Here is a 19,196-nt window from a genome sequence, read left to right on the forward strand (position 1 = left end):
TACATCTGAACAGGATTTGAATCTAAAGTTAACTAATGTATAAACTACTGGAATTTGATTTCATGCGTATTTTTGTATTAGAAGTCAGCTTTTAGTTACTTGGAATACATTGCCCTTTTTGCAACATTGTCTTGTTGCTAGGTAGGAACTATATATTCAAATTATCATTAATAGTATCAAAGGGACTCTCGCATTACATGGAGATCCACAATGGTCATGGCCACTGTTGATTTCATTTAGCTTCAGAAAATTGCAAAACATTCCATGGTGAGTCAAAAGTACTCATAATGGGATGTAAAAAAGCAGAATCTTAAATAAGCAAATGATATTGTTTTATTCTTTCTATGTTTAAACAAAAGATATGTTAGAGGTCTGGGGGGAAATATAATTTTAGGAAAAGGTTCTCTTTTATAGAAAGGGTTTATTTATATTGAGTCACTGGAAGCTAGAAGGAAATAGGAAAATAATCTTTGTCAGCTGTTGGATCTTGGTAGGTTTATTTACTTAAAATAGTGAGAGAAAAGGAGATTTTAACAAATTGGGTAACTGAAAGTGATACTGCTGTTGACTAGGAAAAGTTAAAAAAGGGGAAAATATAACTTCAGAGACATCCCTATAAAAACATTATCAAAGTAATTGTAGAGTGCTAGCACTACTATATCAGATGACTATTCATTTAAATTGGAAAATTTTTGCTCAAAGATGTTGAGCAAAAAAAAAAAAAAAATGTTGGTTGTTTCTTTTTTTCCTTTTGTACATTATTACATTATGAAGAATTTTAGAGAGAGGAGCTGTCAATTCCTCAGAATTCTTTGAGTCAAATCATTTTGGTACCAAATAGCAGATGAAACTAAAGCATAGAGAGGTAGAGTTTCTCAGGGTCACAAACTGAATGAATGGCATAGGTAAATTCAAGCACTGTTTTTGAGTCCGCAGTTTATTTCTGGTTTGTTGTACTGTGCTACCTCCTGGAAACTATAATTTAGAAAGAAAAATGACTTTTTAGGTATATTAGTCTGTATCCAGTTTCCTGGAATGAATTGTCTTAAGAGATACTTGTGATATTTGAATCTACCCAAATTTACCTGACTTCAAGTTTGAAGTGAGGGAGGGAAAAAAATAGATCTTATTTATTTATTTATTTTAAAATTTCCATAAAATACACAAAACATAAAATGTAACATCTTAACTATTTTTAAGTGTATCGTTCATTTGTGTTAACAATATTCACCTGGAAATTTTCTTCTTATGATATCTAATTGCTCAGGAGCATTTCCACTGCCATGGCAACTTTGAAGATCTTCATGAGTGTTTATTAAAGTCTAGCAATTTATCCATAATAATACCATAAAGAACGACAAAGAAAATTATGATTTACTTCTCCATTTCCCAGTCAACTGCTATGATCTATTCTGTCCTTGATGAAAGTCGTCTTTATTAGTTTGAAAAAGGAAAGAGGTGTGGGGCAAAGATTTTGGGGGGAGAAATGCCTTACAAATGTTTTCCTGTCAAAGTAAGGAATGGGGAAGGGAAAACAATGAGAAACAAATCTGCATATAAACATGAAAATACATTGCAGTTATATTAAGAATAATTACAGTTGTGAAATTAAAATGCAAAGCTTGAACTCCTTAATCCTGCTTTAGAAGTAAGGACATCTCAAGATGTAAATTAAGTGTGTGTTATAGATGTAGGAGATAGTTGAGAGAGTTGGTAGTTCTAGTATTCAGGTGAGGGAAGTTTTACAATTCATAAACTTCATGATGTATCCCTCTAGATTTTTTTTTCTTTGACATTCAAAATGATTTCAGTGGAAAATGTAAATCTATTAATAACTGCAAACATAGCAATAATACTGTCTTATAATTGTATATAACTTTTAAAGAACTGTGGTAAAATACATACAACATAAAATGTATCTTCTTAACTATTTTTAATTGTACAGCTCGGTAGTGTTAACTATATTCACATTGTTGTACAACAGACCACGGGAACTTTTTCATCTTGCAAAAGTGAAATTCTATACTCATTGAACAACAGCTCCCCATCTTCCCCTCTTTTCAACTCTTGGCAACTACATTCTTACTTTTTGTTTCCATGAATTTGACTACTTTAGATACTTCATGTAAGTGAAATCATACGGTATTTGTGTTGTTGTGACTTCACTATTTCACTTAGCATGATGTCCAAAAGTTTCGTCTATCTTGTAGCATGCATCAGGATTCCCTTCCTTTTTAAGTTGTTTAGCCCTTTTAACCTTGAAACCGATATTCAGATATATTGACTAATTACACACATGTATCAGTTGGAGAAAATGCTATGGCATTATGCATAAACTGTGTGTTTTATTTATTTATTTTTCAATTTTCCGTAGGACCAATCCTGCAACTTAATATAACTTAAAATAGAAATTAAAACAGACAGATAGAAAGTGAAACTATGAAGTATCTTTTGAAGTTAATGAATCGTCTGCATTTGACCTGAACTATAGCATGGTAATAATGATCGAATTCATAATTATTAAGTTTACATCTCTAATCCTAATGTGGTAAAAAAAAACTTCTATAGTAGTGATGTGATTTGCCTGAGGTCACACAGCTCAATATGGCAAAACTAGTATATTAGATTTCTCTTGCTATACAACCAATTGTGATGGACAGCAACTGAAAATAGCACCCATTTATTATCTTGCAGTTCTTTATGTTAGAAGTCTGGATGGGCTTGACTGTGTTTTCTTCTAGAGTCTTACAAGGCTGAAATCAACGTGGTAGTGAGGCTGGGCTCATATTGGAAGCTCTGGGGGCAATAACTGGCTCAAAAGCTCATTGAAATTTTTGGCAGAATTTAATTCATTATGATTGTAGGGCTTATATTGCTGTTTCCTTACTGGCTGTCAGTACAGGGCTACGTTTGGCTTACTGAAGTCATTTGCATTCCTTGTTGTGGCCCCTTCCATCTTCAAACCAGTAGTGGTATGTTCTTTGTTTTTCTTTCCACTTTATTTATTTATTATTTTTGAGACAGTATTTTGCTCTCTCACCCAGGCTGGAGTGCAGTGGCACGATCATAGCTCATTGCCACCTCAAACTCCTAGGCTCAAGTGATCCTTCTGCCTCAGTCTCCTGAGTAGCAAGGACTACAGGTGTGTGCCATGATGCTCAGCTAATGTTTTAATTTTTTGTAGAGATGGCTGTCTTGCTACGTTGCGCAGGCTGGTCTCAAACTCCTGGCCTCAAGTGATCCTCCTGCTTCAGCCTCCCAAAGTGCTGGGATTACAGGCATGAACCACCAGACCTGGCTCTCCTCTCCACTTTCAAAGGGCTCACATGATTAGATTGGCTCACCTGGATAATCTCATTTTTTATTAACTCAGAGTCAACTGATTCATTATTTTAATCACATTGGCAGAATTTCTTTTGCTGTATAATGTAACGTAATCTTGGGCATGATAGCTCATGATAGTCACAATTCTATTAAGTAGGGCTGGAAATCTTGTCATGGAGACAATTTTGGAATTCTACCTACTGCAACTGGGATTAGAACTCAGATTTCACTTTAAGTGCTTTCCACTGCACTACCTTGAATATCTACGATTGTTCAAGGTACTTTTTTTTAAGATTAGTTGCTAATATTTATCCATGAAGAGCAAAAGTTTAAAAGGAGTTTAAGTCAGCAATGAAACTAGCTTCTGAGTTTATTGATTGAATGTGTGCTTCCAGACTATATCACTATCCATAGAGACTAATGCAGGCAGGTTAATAGTGATCAGCTTTCTGATGGCCTTGCTCAAGTTCCTAAGATATACTAAATTGTAATATTAACACCATGCTGCTGCATTTTCTGATTGCCATTCAAACTTGAAATGCTAACTGTTGAGGTTATCATGGAATTATAGACTGACAATATTACAGTCTACAGGCTGATGGTTACTGATGAGACTTCATTTATGGGCATGGAAAACATTATTTTGGCTAGTTGCAATAGTATCCTTCTTGCTGGTATTAACATGTCCTTTGCAATAACCATTAAAGAAAGTCTATTTGATGACACAAAGGAAAAGTCAGTGACCTTTAAAAAAAAAAAAAAAAGCAGCGGCAGCAAATTACACAGAAGCCTTCCCAAGGCAGTGGAGCTTAACAAAACATGGCCCCAGGAAACCTAATACCTTGAGATGTTTCTTCTGTGGTCAAATACTATGGTTAGCATGTAGTAAATTCACTAGTTTAGCTGGAATGGCGGACTCATTTAAGTAGTAATTGGAGAAAAGGCAAGAAAGAAATATTGGAGCAGGTTACCAGACTACAGCATTTTGACTTTGTTTTGTATGCGAGTCAGAAATATTGAAGGTTCTGGAGCAAAATATGACATAATGAAAGAGATATTTCAGCAAAATTCATTGCAGTTTATTTAGAATGGATTGGAACACAGTGAAGCAACCTGGGATGAAGGCTTGAATGAGAGTGTCAGAAGTAAAAAAATGGAGAGAAGTGAAATATTGCAACACATATTATAACGGAACAAAAATACTGAAGACTCTAAATGAAAGGAGAGGACAAGGAGAGAAGTTTATAGTTTTGGCAACTGAGAGCGTTCCTATATTTCTGACAGAACAGAAGAAGATTGGAAAGTGGGATCTGAGGGAAGAATATGCAGAATGTAAGGCGCCAGTGGAATGTGTCCAAATGTGAATGTTAATTCCTTATCCATTAGTCAGAAGTTTTCCACAGTGATGCTTTGTAAACTCAAGAATAACTTTGTTTTACAAATATTGTGTCTGACAGTGATATGATACACAATAGAATAGGAAATATTTATTTAATTTGATTCACTCTAAGATTTACTAAGGTGCGGCTGGGCGAAGTGACTCTTGCCTATAATCCCAGCATTTTGGGAGGCCAGGGAAGGCAGATCACTTGAGGCCAGGAGTTTGAGACCAGCCTGGCCAACATGACAAAACTCCATCTCTACTAAAAATACAAAAAATTAGTCAGGCGCGGTGGGGCACGCCTATAGTCCCAGTTACTTGGGAGGCTGAGACACAAGAATCGCTTGAACCAGGGAGGCAGAGGTTGCAGTGGGCTGAGATCGCACCACTGCACTCCTGCCTGGGTGACAGAGTGAGACTCTGTCTCAAAAAAAAAAAAAAAAAAAAAAGTTACTAAGGTGCATTGATCCTACTGAAGTTAACAGTACTTACACAAGTAGAAAAAGAAAAGGTTGCTAATAATTCAAGTCATACGCTAGCATTTATGTTATAAAATCATTGTTAATTATATGAAGGTCTTTATCAGAATTCAGTGAATTTAGGACAAAAAGTAAACTTGTGTAAAGGTGCTAACACCAGATTTAGACCACATTTCATTTAAATAGGGAACAGAGTCAAGTAAATGAAGTATAAAATAGCTTCACAGTTATACTTCCTATCAAGTGTGTAGTCAACCTATAAATTGTATATGCCATCAGCTTTCTTTTGTTTTTGAAGGAAAAGAAACAGAAATTCAGTATTAGTGAGAGAAAGAAGCATCACCATTCTAAAACACAGCTATAAATAATTCAATTTATTATAATTATAAGATTAATACATAAACATGGGTCATTCTACATGAGCCTTAACATTTTAACGCATAACCCATTGACAAGTGGAGGTTTTCCTTCATTCCCCTCAACAATCTTATGTTAATTTCCATAATTTGCCTGATACTAATGAAATGCTGGTGTTGATGCTCAATATATCTACGCTTAAGTTTGGAATATGCGTATAAGATCTGAAAAGGGTAGAAAATGCTAATAGAATCTAAATGATCTTCCCTCTGGTGTTTTTTTAAATTCTTTGTATTGATCACGCCTAAAGACATGATGAGCCATACTTTAAGTTCCCATGAACCAAGAGCTGATTGATGCCCAGTTTAACATAAGCACCATTTTATGAGAGTTACCATAGTGATCAGGTTCCAGTTATCAGCTTGAACAATTTAATATATGATTAATGTTAATTGCCCATTTTGCATGGATGACTTCTTCCTGGTTGCTGAATTGGTTGCTGCTGCCTTTGATCTAGTTGGAAATTCAATCCAGTGCAATAGTTAGGCAAGTGATCTGTTTGCCAGCACAGAAAAGATAGATTCAGGTTGCTGTGAGGTCAGAGTTTGTTTCTCTTCATAAACACTGGAAGGTCAGGTAGAGTTTAGCTACCACTGGCATCCTTGAAATGTTGTAATAAATGTCAGACCTAAGAGATTATTATTAATCCACACAGCAATTGGAAGTCTTACTGTTCTGGCAAAATAAAGAGATTCTTATTTAATATAACATGCACATCGAAACTCAGAGCAGCACTCTCATCGTCAGGTAAACAACACCTTCAAAGCTAATGTCATTTTTGGTTTTCTGGCTTCTAATGTACACTAAACAGTGACACATTCAGGGACCATCTCAAGGGATTTTAAATATCAGTGATAACTCTGAAAAGTAAATCCCAGGTCATTGGTAATGGCTTTCACTTCAGGAATTCAATTGCAGTGGTTTTTACAAGGTGCTGCTAATACCACCCTTAACTACCACTATATTCTCAGCAATTTTCACAGACTGTCCTGGGATGTTATAAATGTTTCTTTAAGAAGCAGGAAGACAAGCTTTCATTGAAGGGATGACATAACCTGTGATTCCTTATTAAATCAAGGACCGCTCATATGATTTATATTAAATATCTTTAAGGCTTATGATATCATTAATTAATTAACTGGATTTTTTCTTTGGAACAACAAAAATCACTCATCTTACTCAGTTGCTTACTCCTTGATTCACAAATAGCTGATGACATGAAATAAAAATAAATTCAACAGTCAAATTGAATAATCTTAATGAACGATGTATGAGCTACTTTGTCTATTGCTCAACTTGGAATAGATATATCACAGAATGTATCGTATCTTATTGACACTAGAAGACCTGCTGAAATTCTCTCTTAGGGAATTGCCAATTTTACAAATTTGTAAACTTCAAGGTAATTCTCTGATGGTAATCCACTTCAACTGCAGAAATATGAAGTACTGTTAATACATATTTTAATTTGGTTTATTCTTCAATCTCAGGAATCTGGGTGAGTATTTCATTTCTTCTAAAGAAGTTTACAAAATGAAGGGGAAATCATTTGAAGATAAATTATGTTAAAGGATGACCTGGGCCCAGAGAAATTATGATTATTTGGTGTAATGTCCCTTTAAATAACCTATAAATATTACACTGAATGTGAATTCTATAAAGTTGAATCTCTCCAAGTTTTAGCTGAGCTATTTAATAAGTTTGACTATTTTATGGGGTTGTTTGCCTTGTACCATAACAACTTTCCTTTACAGTGCACATGAGTGATATATTGGCAGAGCCCTTTGGATGGGAACTTTGTAAAAAGGCCTGTTTTATTTTACAGACTTCAAATAATCTTGTAATTAAACTGAAAACAAATAATTGCCAAGAAACAATTATCATTCAATTAAAGAGTAATTACATGGTTATTCGTGCCCTGTAAAATAAAACATTACTAAGATCAGTAATGCAATCAACATTTTAGTAGAAGCAGGATGCTAAAATGATGGACCTTTCAACCTATGCTGATTAAATTGTCATCCAAATAACAGTTACCTAGTTAAACCACCACATGTTTATTTGCCTTGATTAATTTGTGAATATCTGCCTGATGCTAATACAGCTCTTAAAGATAAGAAGTATGGCAATATCATATATCAAGAAAGATCCTTCCCAACTTTTTACAGAGTCCTCCACAATCTTTCATCATGTTGTCAGGCTCGTGTTCTTTAAAATGAAATGCAAGAATGTCTAGGAATGTCTTACTATGGAGAATCAGTAGGTGTAATAATCAGAATAAAGCTATCTTATATTTGTATGTAGGTATATTGACTATAAAGCACTTTCACAAACTTCATTCCAATTAATTTACTCTCTGAGCCCAAGTCTTTGTTCCAAAAATAAAAATAAAGAAATCTGAATGTGATATTTGATGACTGATAAATGTAAACAACTTTGGAAGCAGGTATCTCACAACCATACTCACTAAAGGGTCAATCAGAAATTTTAAATAACAGGGCAAACACACATCTCTATAACTAGATCACAAGCTCCTGAAAGGCAAAACCTGTTCTAGGTTCTCACAATATATCAATGAAAAAAATAAAACCAAAATCTTTGCCCTCGTTGAGGTTACATTTTACCCTCTGTGTCACTGATACCTAGCATTATACCACACACACGCTTAATAGGTACCTAGCGCATGTTTGTTTAGTAGACGACTGAATAAGTGATATCGTTACTGCATATGTGTGACTGCAGGGGCCTTTATTCCTTAAGAAGATCTTGAAGCTTGTAGGGCTTCTAAGTGAATAAGACAATGGGATCTATCCATAGCCTTCTTTACCGTTGTACACAGATTTGAAGTGATCATGTTTTGAAGCTGCTATAGTTATTGTGAAGCTCAATATTTAAAAAAAAATTATATTATGAATAAATGAAATTGGCACTCTGTTCTTGTGGTCAAAGAGACCAGAGTAATTGAAGGAATATTTGGAAACTGTACAAACAGTGAAAGATTGTTTCCTATGTATATTAATTAATTGATTTAATTAACTTTTTGCTGGACCTTACTTTCTACTAGAAACCATGAGAATTGTTCAGGATACAGTAACAAACAAAATCAGACATGTATGCTGTCTTAATGGAGCTTAGATTCTAGTTGGGGAGACTCACAATTAATCAGACCAACAGCATAAAATTATGAACTGAGATGAAAGTTAGGATGGAGAATATGGTCCTCCTGGAGTTTATAACATACGGAATAGATAGTACCAAGCCATTTGTGAAATAAACTGTGAAACCATTTGTTTTTCAAATCTTCACATTTAAGGTAGAACTACTAGACTAAGAGGCCTCTAATGCTTCCCAAGCCTGGGTCAGATTATTGGAAAAGAGTTGCTTCAGATAGAGAGAACTGACCCGGAAATTTGGAACAGAACTAGTTAAACCTTACGGCTTTCAAAGTGTACTGTTAACTGCTGGCAGTCATGTGACTCATGACGTGGAAGTAGAGGGAGCATCAGGCTGCTTAGTTCTGGAGGCAGCCTGTCTGAAACTGTTCATGAGAATGAGATAGCACTGAGATGTTTACAGCGGAAAAATACAAAGAATAATCAGGTGTGTTTAAATAAAGTTAGTAGGCTTGAGTTCTGACAAATAGAAGGAAACAAAAAAGTACTTAGAAAGTATAAATTTGATGAAGTTTATTCAATAACATAATGTGCCTTTCTCTGATGCTTGGATATACTCCGATGAACATTTTTCAGTGATATTGGGATCCTTTAGGACATTTGAAATACATAGGATATTTCTGCTTTCAGCATTCCTTAAAAGAGTCAGAAAGCCATAAAACAGGGCAAAGGCAAACACGTTAAAAAACTGAATTAAAGAAAATAAATTATGGCCCAGAATCAAGTAGAAAGAAGCAGAGGAGAGTCCATTTATAAAATTGAAACATTAAATGAGAAAAACAGAATCCTTTGTGCTAGATTGATATATAATATTGATGTACAATGGAAGAAAATAACACTAGCACAGTGTATGAAAAATGAACTGGGTAATGATACCTCCGTGTAAGGTTGCTAGAAGTTGTTTTTCATTTAAAAGCAGAGTTTGTCTTACATTGATGGAGCATTTTGCTATTGCAAAGTTGATAGAGTGAGGTTTAACTTAAATTTCTTTGTAAACCAAAAGTCATTTTGGGGTATGTTCTCTATCTGGACCTCATACATTTTTGCTGCTGAAGTTATTTAATATAGTATTTTGTAGTATTTTGTCAAAACTCATATCATTCAGCTTTGTAAACTGCATTTCTACTAAAAGGCAACAGCAATATCTTAGGCAACATTAGAAAGTAATATTTGAAATATATTGGGTGACTCGAGAATAACTTGATCCTAATGTTCTATGACTTACAAGTCTCTTCATGTAGTGACAGCTTTAAAATGATATTTTCAGTACCCTAACTCTATTACGGTACAAGATGGAGGCAACAGATACTGACTGTTTATTTCATTATGTCGTGAATTAGCATTTGCAATTACAGTTTCTGAACTGTTCATGGGTGAAGAATGTACAAATGCAATGGGTTAGGTTAATGTTATAAGTTTATCATCAACTCATTAGTTAAAAACACCAATCAATCCAAGAGAAAAGACAGCCTAGATTGCAAAGGTGGCAGGTTTTGTTAGTGTAGCCACTCCAAGAGAGAGAGAACTGCTTGTTATACAGCTTGGTTTAAAAACTACATAGGAAAACAAAACCTACTGAGGGTGGTAACCCTTTTTTCCTCATGGGCTCCCAGCAGCTGTGGAAATGCTAATAAACATCAGCTTTTATTCTACATCTCTCAGCTCTTTACCATTCACCTCTGGCATGCTGGGCAGAGACTTAATCACTTCACATTCTATGTAATCTTAATTCTGTGAGTCACTATCTCAGATCTGAGAAGCATTTATTAATACTTCAGATCGAGTGTAGCTTTAAAAGCAGGGGTAACTCAGGGTTTCTCACACAACAGGTAAGCTGTGTTGCAAAGTGCTGGCCTGTAAATGGAATCTAAACTAAAATTGATGCCTTATGGCACTGATGTTTGCCATAACAATAGTGGGGAATTTAGTGGAAAGTAAAGAATAGGTCTCTTAGTAATCCACGAAGATAGTCTTTAATGTAAAATTCTATCACTTTTGGCAATTAAACAAGATTTAAAAGGTAAATGCTGCAAGTGATGGTATGCTCAAAAAGAGTACATTTTTTAACCTTATCTATATTTGTCTGTTTTTCAACAGCTCAAGACCTGGCAGGCCCCCTAAGCGTTCTTTGGGAGTGTTGCAGGAAAATGCCCGCCTTCTACCCCATGCAGTCCCAGGCCTCTTATCGCCAGGACTTATCACTCCGACAGGTAATAAAATCCATCTGATGATCAGCCATGTCTCTTCGTACTGCCCAGCATTTGAAATAAACCAATATTGATCTAACTGCCTTGTCCTTCAGAGCTTTTGAAGCTCTATTAGAGGTTACATTATTGAATTTTTAAAGCGTTCATGAAAACAAGTTTTGTTACTTGAGCGACAAATCAAATGGATGTGATTTTAAAAATTGTCATATCCTTGCAGAAAATCCCTTTCAAGGCCTTATTGTTTGTATGTGTGTATATGTTTCTGTGCTAGGGACAGGAATAGAGGCACTGGCCAAAACAGCATCATCTTGAAACCTCCCATAGGGGGCAGCACTCCTGCATACTTAGGTCTCAGTAATATTCTTTTAGTTTCCAGGGGTTCTGGGCATCCATGCATGTTGTCCAAGTTATTACTCTAGGTTAAAAAGTAGACCTAAAATGCATCCTTGGTATAGGAGCCTTATGATTAGAGAAGAAGGTGCAGATGGCCATTGTCCTGAACGATGTCTTAGTGTCTTTCATTGAACACTGTGAAAAACTGGTAAAATTCCAATGTCATAAATTAGCATTGAACTTTGTTGAGTCTCTAAAAAAGTACATAAGAGTACACAAAAACATTTAAAAATAAGCTTAACATTTCTATAATTGAATCTTTAAAAATCATGAAAGCTATTATAACATAGAAAATGAATTTAATAACAATGATATCTTTATATACAAAGATATGAACATTTATAAAGCATCTGTTGTGTTCTGGGTACTCATTTCTAGGCATTGTAAAAATATATGAGTAGTGGTCCTTGCCACACTAGAATTGGGGAGAAAGGAATGTAAATTAATAATTGCATTAAAGTGTGATAGAGGCCAAAATACAAGCACATACAAGGTTCTATAATATCGCATAAGTGGAAGCAGTTAAATCAATTTGGCAAGTTGGGTAATACTCAATAAGATGGAAACATTGGAGCTGGATTTTGTAGACTGAGCATTGGACGGATGGAGAATCAGTGGAAGAATATTCCAAGCAGATAGAAAAGTACAGATGGATGAGAAAAAGCCTAGCGTGTTATGGGGAGTAGTAGTTAAGTTGAAGAGACTGGAGCAGAGCTTTAAGGTAGAAGGCTTATAGGTGATGTGGTTGGAATAGAAAGGGAGGGAAAGGCCAGCTTTGTGAAACCAGTTTTTGATTTACCATGTTAAGCAATTTAAGTTTTTCCCTTTAAACCAGTGGTTTCCAGAGTGTCTTTCAGGACTTTCCTTACTGGCTGACATAGAAGTCAGGAAGTACTTCCATGCTCCACAATTCTACCTCAGTTAGAATTTTATATGTTCTCCTTCACATATGATTTTGTTTTATTTTATTCTTAAAGAAACTTCTATAGGTAAAAGGAGCCCTTGCTAAGGAACTGAGTAAATGATCTGAAAACAGTTGCCTGGAGAGTAGATAGCAGTGAAGGTAATGAAATGAAGGAATATCAGTTGCTACTGTTCAAAGGAGAAATACTGAGGGCTTGAAGGCAAATTCAATAGAATGGAGAAAAGGTTCTGAGTGCTTCAGTAATTAGAGTTAATCACACTTGATAGTTGATTAAATGTAGAGGCTAAGGTGGTGGTCTAGGATGATTCGTGTCTAGCTTGGATGACAGGCTGGATGATGGTATAATTAACTCAGATCGAGAACTTGGGAAGACACTCGGGCTTTGAGGGGGAAGATAATGAATTTTCTACTTTAAATATTTATAAACAAATTCTGATATAAGAGAGTAGCCCTGTGCATATAAATGAAGATAGAAGGGATAACAGCATCTGAAATATATCTTGGTATTCAATGAATGACCATCTATTTCTTGCCTCCTGAAATACATTCCTAGAGCCTAGAAAGAGTACTATGTAAATAATCAAATCTGTGTCCTGGTTTTGTGGGAATGTACAGATGAAAGAAGAAAAGGATTTTAAAATTGCCTTGAAGCTAAATCATTTTGAGTAAACATTAGTAGGGTATTTGTTGAGGAAAAGCTCTAATAATATGTTAAGTTCTTTTTATGTACTAGCCATGGGTGCCAAGTGTTTTATATACACTTCATGTAATCTTCATAGTAGCCTTATGGACAATGACTTCATTTTTAAAGTAAACAATCTATGGCTCAGTGAGTTTAAATTATTTGCTTAAGGTCACAAAGCAAGTGAGTGGCAGAACTGAGTTTCTGTTTTTAAATTTTATTTAGTTTAATTAATTTATTTTTGCTTGTACATGTTGTTTCATCACCCAGGTATTAAGCTCATTACCCAATAGTAATGTTTTCTGCTCCTCTCCCTCCTCCTGCCCTTTCTCAAGTAGACCCCAGAATCTGTTGTTCCTTTCTTTGTGTTCATAAATTCTTATCATTTAGCTCCCACTTATAAGTGAGAACATGTGGTATTTGGTTTTCTATTCCTGTATTAGTTTGCTAAGGATAATAGTCTTCAGCTCCATCCATGTTCCTACAAAAGACATGATCTCTTTTTTATGGCTGCATAGTATTCCAAGGTGTATATATACCACATTTTCTTTTTTCAATCTGTTGTTGATGGGCATTTAGGTTGATTCTGTGTCTTTGCTATTGTGAATAGTGTTGAAATGAGCATTCACGTGCATGTTTATCATATAAGGATATGTTTTCCTCAGGGTATATATACCCAGTGATAGAATTGCTGGGTGGTAGTTCTGTTTTTAACTCTTTGGGGAATTGCCATACTGCTTTTGACAATGGTTGAACTAATTTACACTCCCACCAACAATGTATAAGTGTTCCCTTTTCTCTGCAAATTCATCAGCATGTTTTTTGACTTTTCAGTAATAGCCATTCTGATTGGTGAGAGATGGTATTTCATTGTGGTTTTGATTTACCACAAATCAAATGATCACAAAATCTAATGATACCACAAAATGTAATGATCAGTGATATTTAGCTTTTCTTCATATGCTTGTTGGCTGCATGTATGTCTCCTTTTGTAAAGTGTCTGCTCATGTGCTTTGCCTTTTTTTTTTTTTTTTTTTTTTTTTTAAGATGGAGTCTTGCTCTGTTGCCCAGGCTGGAGTGCAGTGGTGCAATCTCGGCTCACCGCAACCTCCACCTCCTGGGCTCACGCCATTCACCTGCCTCAGCCTCCTGAGTAGCTGGTACTACAAGCGCCTGCCACCATGCCTAGCTAATTTTTTGTATTTTTAGTGTAGACGGGGTTTCAGTGTGTTAGCCAAGATTGTCTCAATCTCCTGACCTCGTAATCTGCCCGCCTCAGCCTCCCGAAATGCTGGGATTACGGTTGTGAGCCACCGTGCCTGGCACTTTACCCACTTTTTAATGGGGTTGTTTGTTTTTCTCTGGTAAATTTGTTCAAGTTTCTTATAGATGCTGGATACTAGACCTTTGTCAGGTGCATAGTTTGCAATTTTTTTTTTTTTTCCATTGTGTAGGTTGTCTGTTCACTCTGTTGATAGTTTTCTTTTGCTGTCTTTAGTTCTATTTATGTGATTAATCACATCTGTTGATTTGAATATGTTGAACCAACCTCACATCCCAAGGATGAAGCCTACTTAATCTTGGTAGTTTATCTCTTTGATGTGCTTCTGAATTCAACTTGCAAGTGTTTGGTTCCGGATTTTTTCATCAATGTTCATGAAGGGTATTGGCCTGAAGTTTTCTTTTTTGTTGTGACTCTTCCAGGCTTTAGTATCAAAGTGATCATGGCCTCACAGAATGAGTTAGGGAGGAGTCCCTCCTCTTTAATTTTTTGGAATAGCTTCAGTAGGAATAATACCAGCTCTTCTTTATACATGTGGTAAAATTTAGCTATGAATCCAACAGGTCTCAGGTTTGTTTTAGTTGGGAGGCTATTTATTATGGATTCAATTTTGGAGTGTGTTATTGGTCTGTTCAGAGAGTCATTTTCTTCCTGGCTCAGTCTTTGTAGGGTGTGTATATCCAGGAATTTATCCATCTCTTGTAGGTTTTTAAATTTTGTGCGTAGAAGTGTTCATAGTAGTTTCTGATGGTTGTTTGGATTTCTATGGTGTCCGTAATAACATTCCCTTCATCATCTCTAATTGTGTTTATTTGGATCTTCTCTGTTTTTTCCTTATTAGTCTAGCTAGTGGCCTATATATTTTATTAAATTTTTCCAAAAAAAACCTCCTGGATTTGTTTATCTTTTGAATTTTGTTGCTGCTGCTGTTGTTGTTGTTGTTTCTCAATTACCTTGAGTTCAGCTCTGATTTTTGTTATTTCCTCTCTTCTGCTAGCCTTGGGCTTGATTTGTTCCTGCTTCTCTAATTATATCGGTTGTGAAGTTAGGTCGTTAATTTGAGATCTTTCTAAGATTTTTATGTTTACATTTAACGGTATGAATTTTCCTCTTAATACTGCCTTAGCTTTGTCCCAGAGATTTTGGTATGTTGAGTCTTTGTTCTCATTATTTTCAAAGCACTTTTTGATTTCTGCCTTAATTTCATTATTTACCCAAAAGTCATTCAGGTGCATGTTGATTAATTCCCATGTAATTGTATGATTTTGAACCATTTTCATAGTCTTCACTTCTGTTTTTATTGTGCTGTGGTCCAAGAGTGTGTTTTGTATGATTTTGTTTCTTTAAAAATTTGGTGAGGATTGTTTTATGTCCAATTATGTGGTTGATTTTAAAGTATGTGCCATGTGGTAGTGAGAAAAATGTACATTCTTTTGTTTTTTGGGTGGAGAGTTATGTAAAGTTCTATCAGACACAGTTGGTCCAATGTTGAATTAAGGTCTTGAATATATTTGTTCATTTTCCACCTCAATGATTTGCCTATTACTTTCATTGGAGGGTTGAAGTCTCTCACTATTAGTATGTGGTAGTCTATGTCTCTTTGTAGGTTACCAAGAACTTGCTTTATGAATCTGGGTGCTTCTGGGTTGAATGCATATATATTTAGGATAGCCAGGTCTTCTTGTTGAATTGAACACTTTACCACTATGTAATGCTCCTTCTTAAAAATATTTAATTGGTTGGAAATCTGTTTTTTTCCTGAAATTAGGGTTGCAACTCCTGCTTTTTATCTCTTTTCCATTTGCTTGGTAGACTTTTCTCCATCCCTTTATTTTTGCGCCTATGAGTGTCATTAGTTGTGAGATGGGTCTCTTGAAGACCATATGCCTTTAGGTCTTGCCTTTTTATCCATCTTGCCACTATGTGCCTTTTAAGTGGGGCATTTAGCCCATTTACATTCAAGGTTAGTATTGATATGTGTGGATTTTATCCTGTCATTGTGCTATTAGCTTGCTATTATGTTGGCTTGTTTGTGTGGTTGCTTTAGCAGTGACACTGGTCTGTGTGTTTAAGTATATATTAGCTGTTTAAGTATTATATTATAGATTATATATATATTTATATATATAATATTATATATTTTATATATATTTATATATAATATTATATATTATATATATATTTATATATAATATTATATATTATATATATATTTATATATAATATTATATATTATATATATTTATATATATAATATTATATATTATATATATTTATATATATAATATTATATATTATATATATATTTATATATATAATATTATATATTATATATATATTTATATATATAATATATATTATATATATTTATATATATAATATATATTATATATATTTATATATATAATATATATTATATATATATTTAAGTATTATATTATATATATGTGTTTAAGTATTATATTAGCTGGCAGCAGTCTTCCCTCTCTTTGTTTAGTGCACCTTTCAAGATCTTTTGTAAGACAGGTCTGGTGGTAAGGAATTCATTCAACATTTGCTAATCTGAAAAGGATCTTATTTCTCCTTCACTTAGGAAGCTATGTTTGGCTGATATAAAATTCTTCATTGAAGATTTTTTTCTTTAAGAATGTTGAATATAGGCTCCCAATTTCTTCTGGCTTATAGGGTTTCAGCTAAGAGGTCCGCTGTTAGCCTGATAGGGTTACTTTTGTAGATGACCTTCCCTTTTTGTCTAACTACCTTTACCATTCTTACTTTCATTTTGACCTTGGAAAATCTGATGATTATGTGTCCTGGGGATGATCTTGTGTAGAATCTTGTAGCAGTTCTCTGTATTTCCTGAATTTGACTGTTGACCTCTCTAGCAGGTTTGGGGAAGTCTCCATGGATGACATTCTGAAATATGTTTTTCAAGTTACTCATACTGTCATACTCCTTGGGTTCAAGCTTTGTTTTACTTCCTGTGACTTGGCTTTACCATCAAGTGAGCCATTGAGACAAAACTCAATTTTAGTCCTTTGCTTGTGCCTAGAATGGGATTATAGAGCTAGACAAAACGTTGAGTGAGGAAAGGCATGAGCACATTTGTCAAAGATGCAGACAGTTTAAAAATAATCAAGGGAAGGTGGAGGAATCTGCAAAGCTTACAGAAATTCCTTCCTTAATTTACATGAATTTATTTTATATGCCCAACAATGTCTTATTCACCTGCATTCAAATGTGTGGAGGAAAAGTTAAATTGTTTGTGTTTTTTCCTCAGCAGTTGCATGCAAAAAATGCCAGTGAAAAGGGTTAGAAAAGGTTCAGGCATCATTCTTAGATTTATTGCAGAATAGTCCTTTAATTTATATAACTTGACATGTAAATCATCCAGGATGCAGTATAATGTTAGGTGTGGCATATTGCTTTATTTGCATACTATAAAGATAAAGTCTTCTATTTTTATCTGATTTTATTTTCTTCTGTAATTTGTATTTTTGTTTTATTTTAAAAGACACTTATTTTACTCTTGGTGATATTTTTCCTACATAAGGAAACCCAATTTATTTAAACTCTACTAGTTCAGAATTTGTGAGCGTTCAGACAGTGTATATGCCAAAGTCTCTGGTATTAGTAAGAATATCTTATTTAGCAAATTAAATGTATTAACAATAAGTGTGTGTGTATGTGAATATGTGCACAAATGTAGGGTTGTTAAAATATTTTGGGGTTATTTAGGTGCCTGAGATCACTTTTGTAAGATCTGTTATAGAAGTAGTCAACATACTAATTAATACTAATTCATCTTTATTCACTAAGGTAAGTCCCTTAGGATCTATTCTTGATAGTATTGTCAGATATTCATTTAGATATTATATCTATGTAACTATAGACACATATACTATTGAAATAGCTTTAGAGCTATATATGCATTCATTCTTTCATTTAACATTTATTTATTGAACATCTGCTCTGCACCAAACAATATAAGAATACTTTATAACACTAAAATAAAATTTATTTTGTGAGTTAGAGTTTTCCCAAATTCCACCTAACCTTTCCCTAGCTGTCCCAAAATAATGAAGTTAGACTGCTTGTTGCCTTTATATATTTGAACTACTGATATTCTCATCTTATATATTTCTGTCTCTGTTTCCATCATATAATCAATAGCTTGATTCCCTGATAACTCATTTTTATATAAGTATCCCATTTTCTAGTATTTTCTGTAAAAGATTTAGGGATACACAGGGAGAAAAGAAGAGGGAATATTATATACATCCTTCTCTGTATCTCTGCAGAAGTGCTAATATCTCCAGATCACACTGACGGGATGGATTTGTTGTTTGTTCCTTTGAATTTCCCAAAAGATGATGGCTTCCCTTTCCTCAGCTTATGAAGCATTTCTAATAGACAGATGTGAAATTTGGCCTGAGAGAGATTTAAACTGACAGCTTACAAGGAAGTAATAAAGCGCTTCAGATGAAAATTCTGTAGTGTTCATTCCTTAAAAGATTCTTAAATTGGTTTGTTTACTCTAGCTATATCATGGCAAATTTTTTTGTTTAAGAATGTCGGATGCCATTCACATCTTTGGGTCACTGAGCCCATGAAGATTCAATTCAGCAATAGTACCTACAAAACTCAACTCAGGATTAGCAAAACCAAAAGTAGAATTACATCTAGTGTTGACGGTGTGAATTCAATCTCATAGTATAAGGCCAATTAGCTTCATTACATCGTTGGTATCAGTATCCCTCTCTTTTCATGATGCATTTCAAATTTGCACTCACTTAGATTGGATGCTAAGAAGTGGTCATGAAGAGATGTCCTAGGACATTCCCAGTTTAAAAAAAAAAAAAAAGATCAAGCCCTCATTCTAGAAAACAAACTAATCTTTTTGATAGTTTCCTTAAATCAAATACTTTTTTTC

At 34.4% G+C, this 19,196-nt stretch overlaps 1 protein-coding gene across 8 annotated transcripts in view; it reads left to right on the forward strand.

The window, feature by feature from the left end:
- Nucleotides 1-19,196, forward strand: part of DACH2 (dachshund family transcription factor 2) — a 691,333-nt gene that overhangs the window by 366,382 nt on the left and 305,755 nt on the right. For all 8 annotated transcript variants that reach the window (XM_015444057.3, XM_015444056.3, XM_074029434.1 and 5 more), the window contains one exon: nt 10,872-10,984. In XM_015444057.3, coding sequence (XP_015299543.1) covers nt 10,872-10,984 — 113 coding nt within the window. The remainder of the gene's footprint in view (nt 1-10,871; nt 10,985-19,196) is intronic.

The sequence above is a fragment of the Macaca fascicularis genome, chromosome X, assembly GCF_037993035.2.
Source record: "Macaca fascicularis isolate 582-1 chromosome X, T2T-MFA8v1.1".
NCBI lineage: Eukaryota > Metazoa > Chordata > Mammalia > Primates > Cercopithecidae > Macaca > Macaca fascicularis.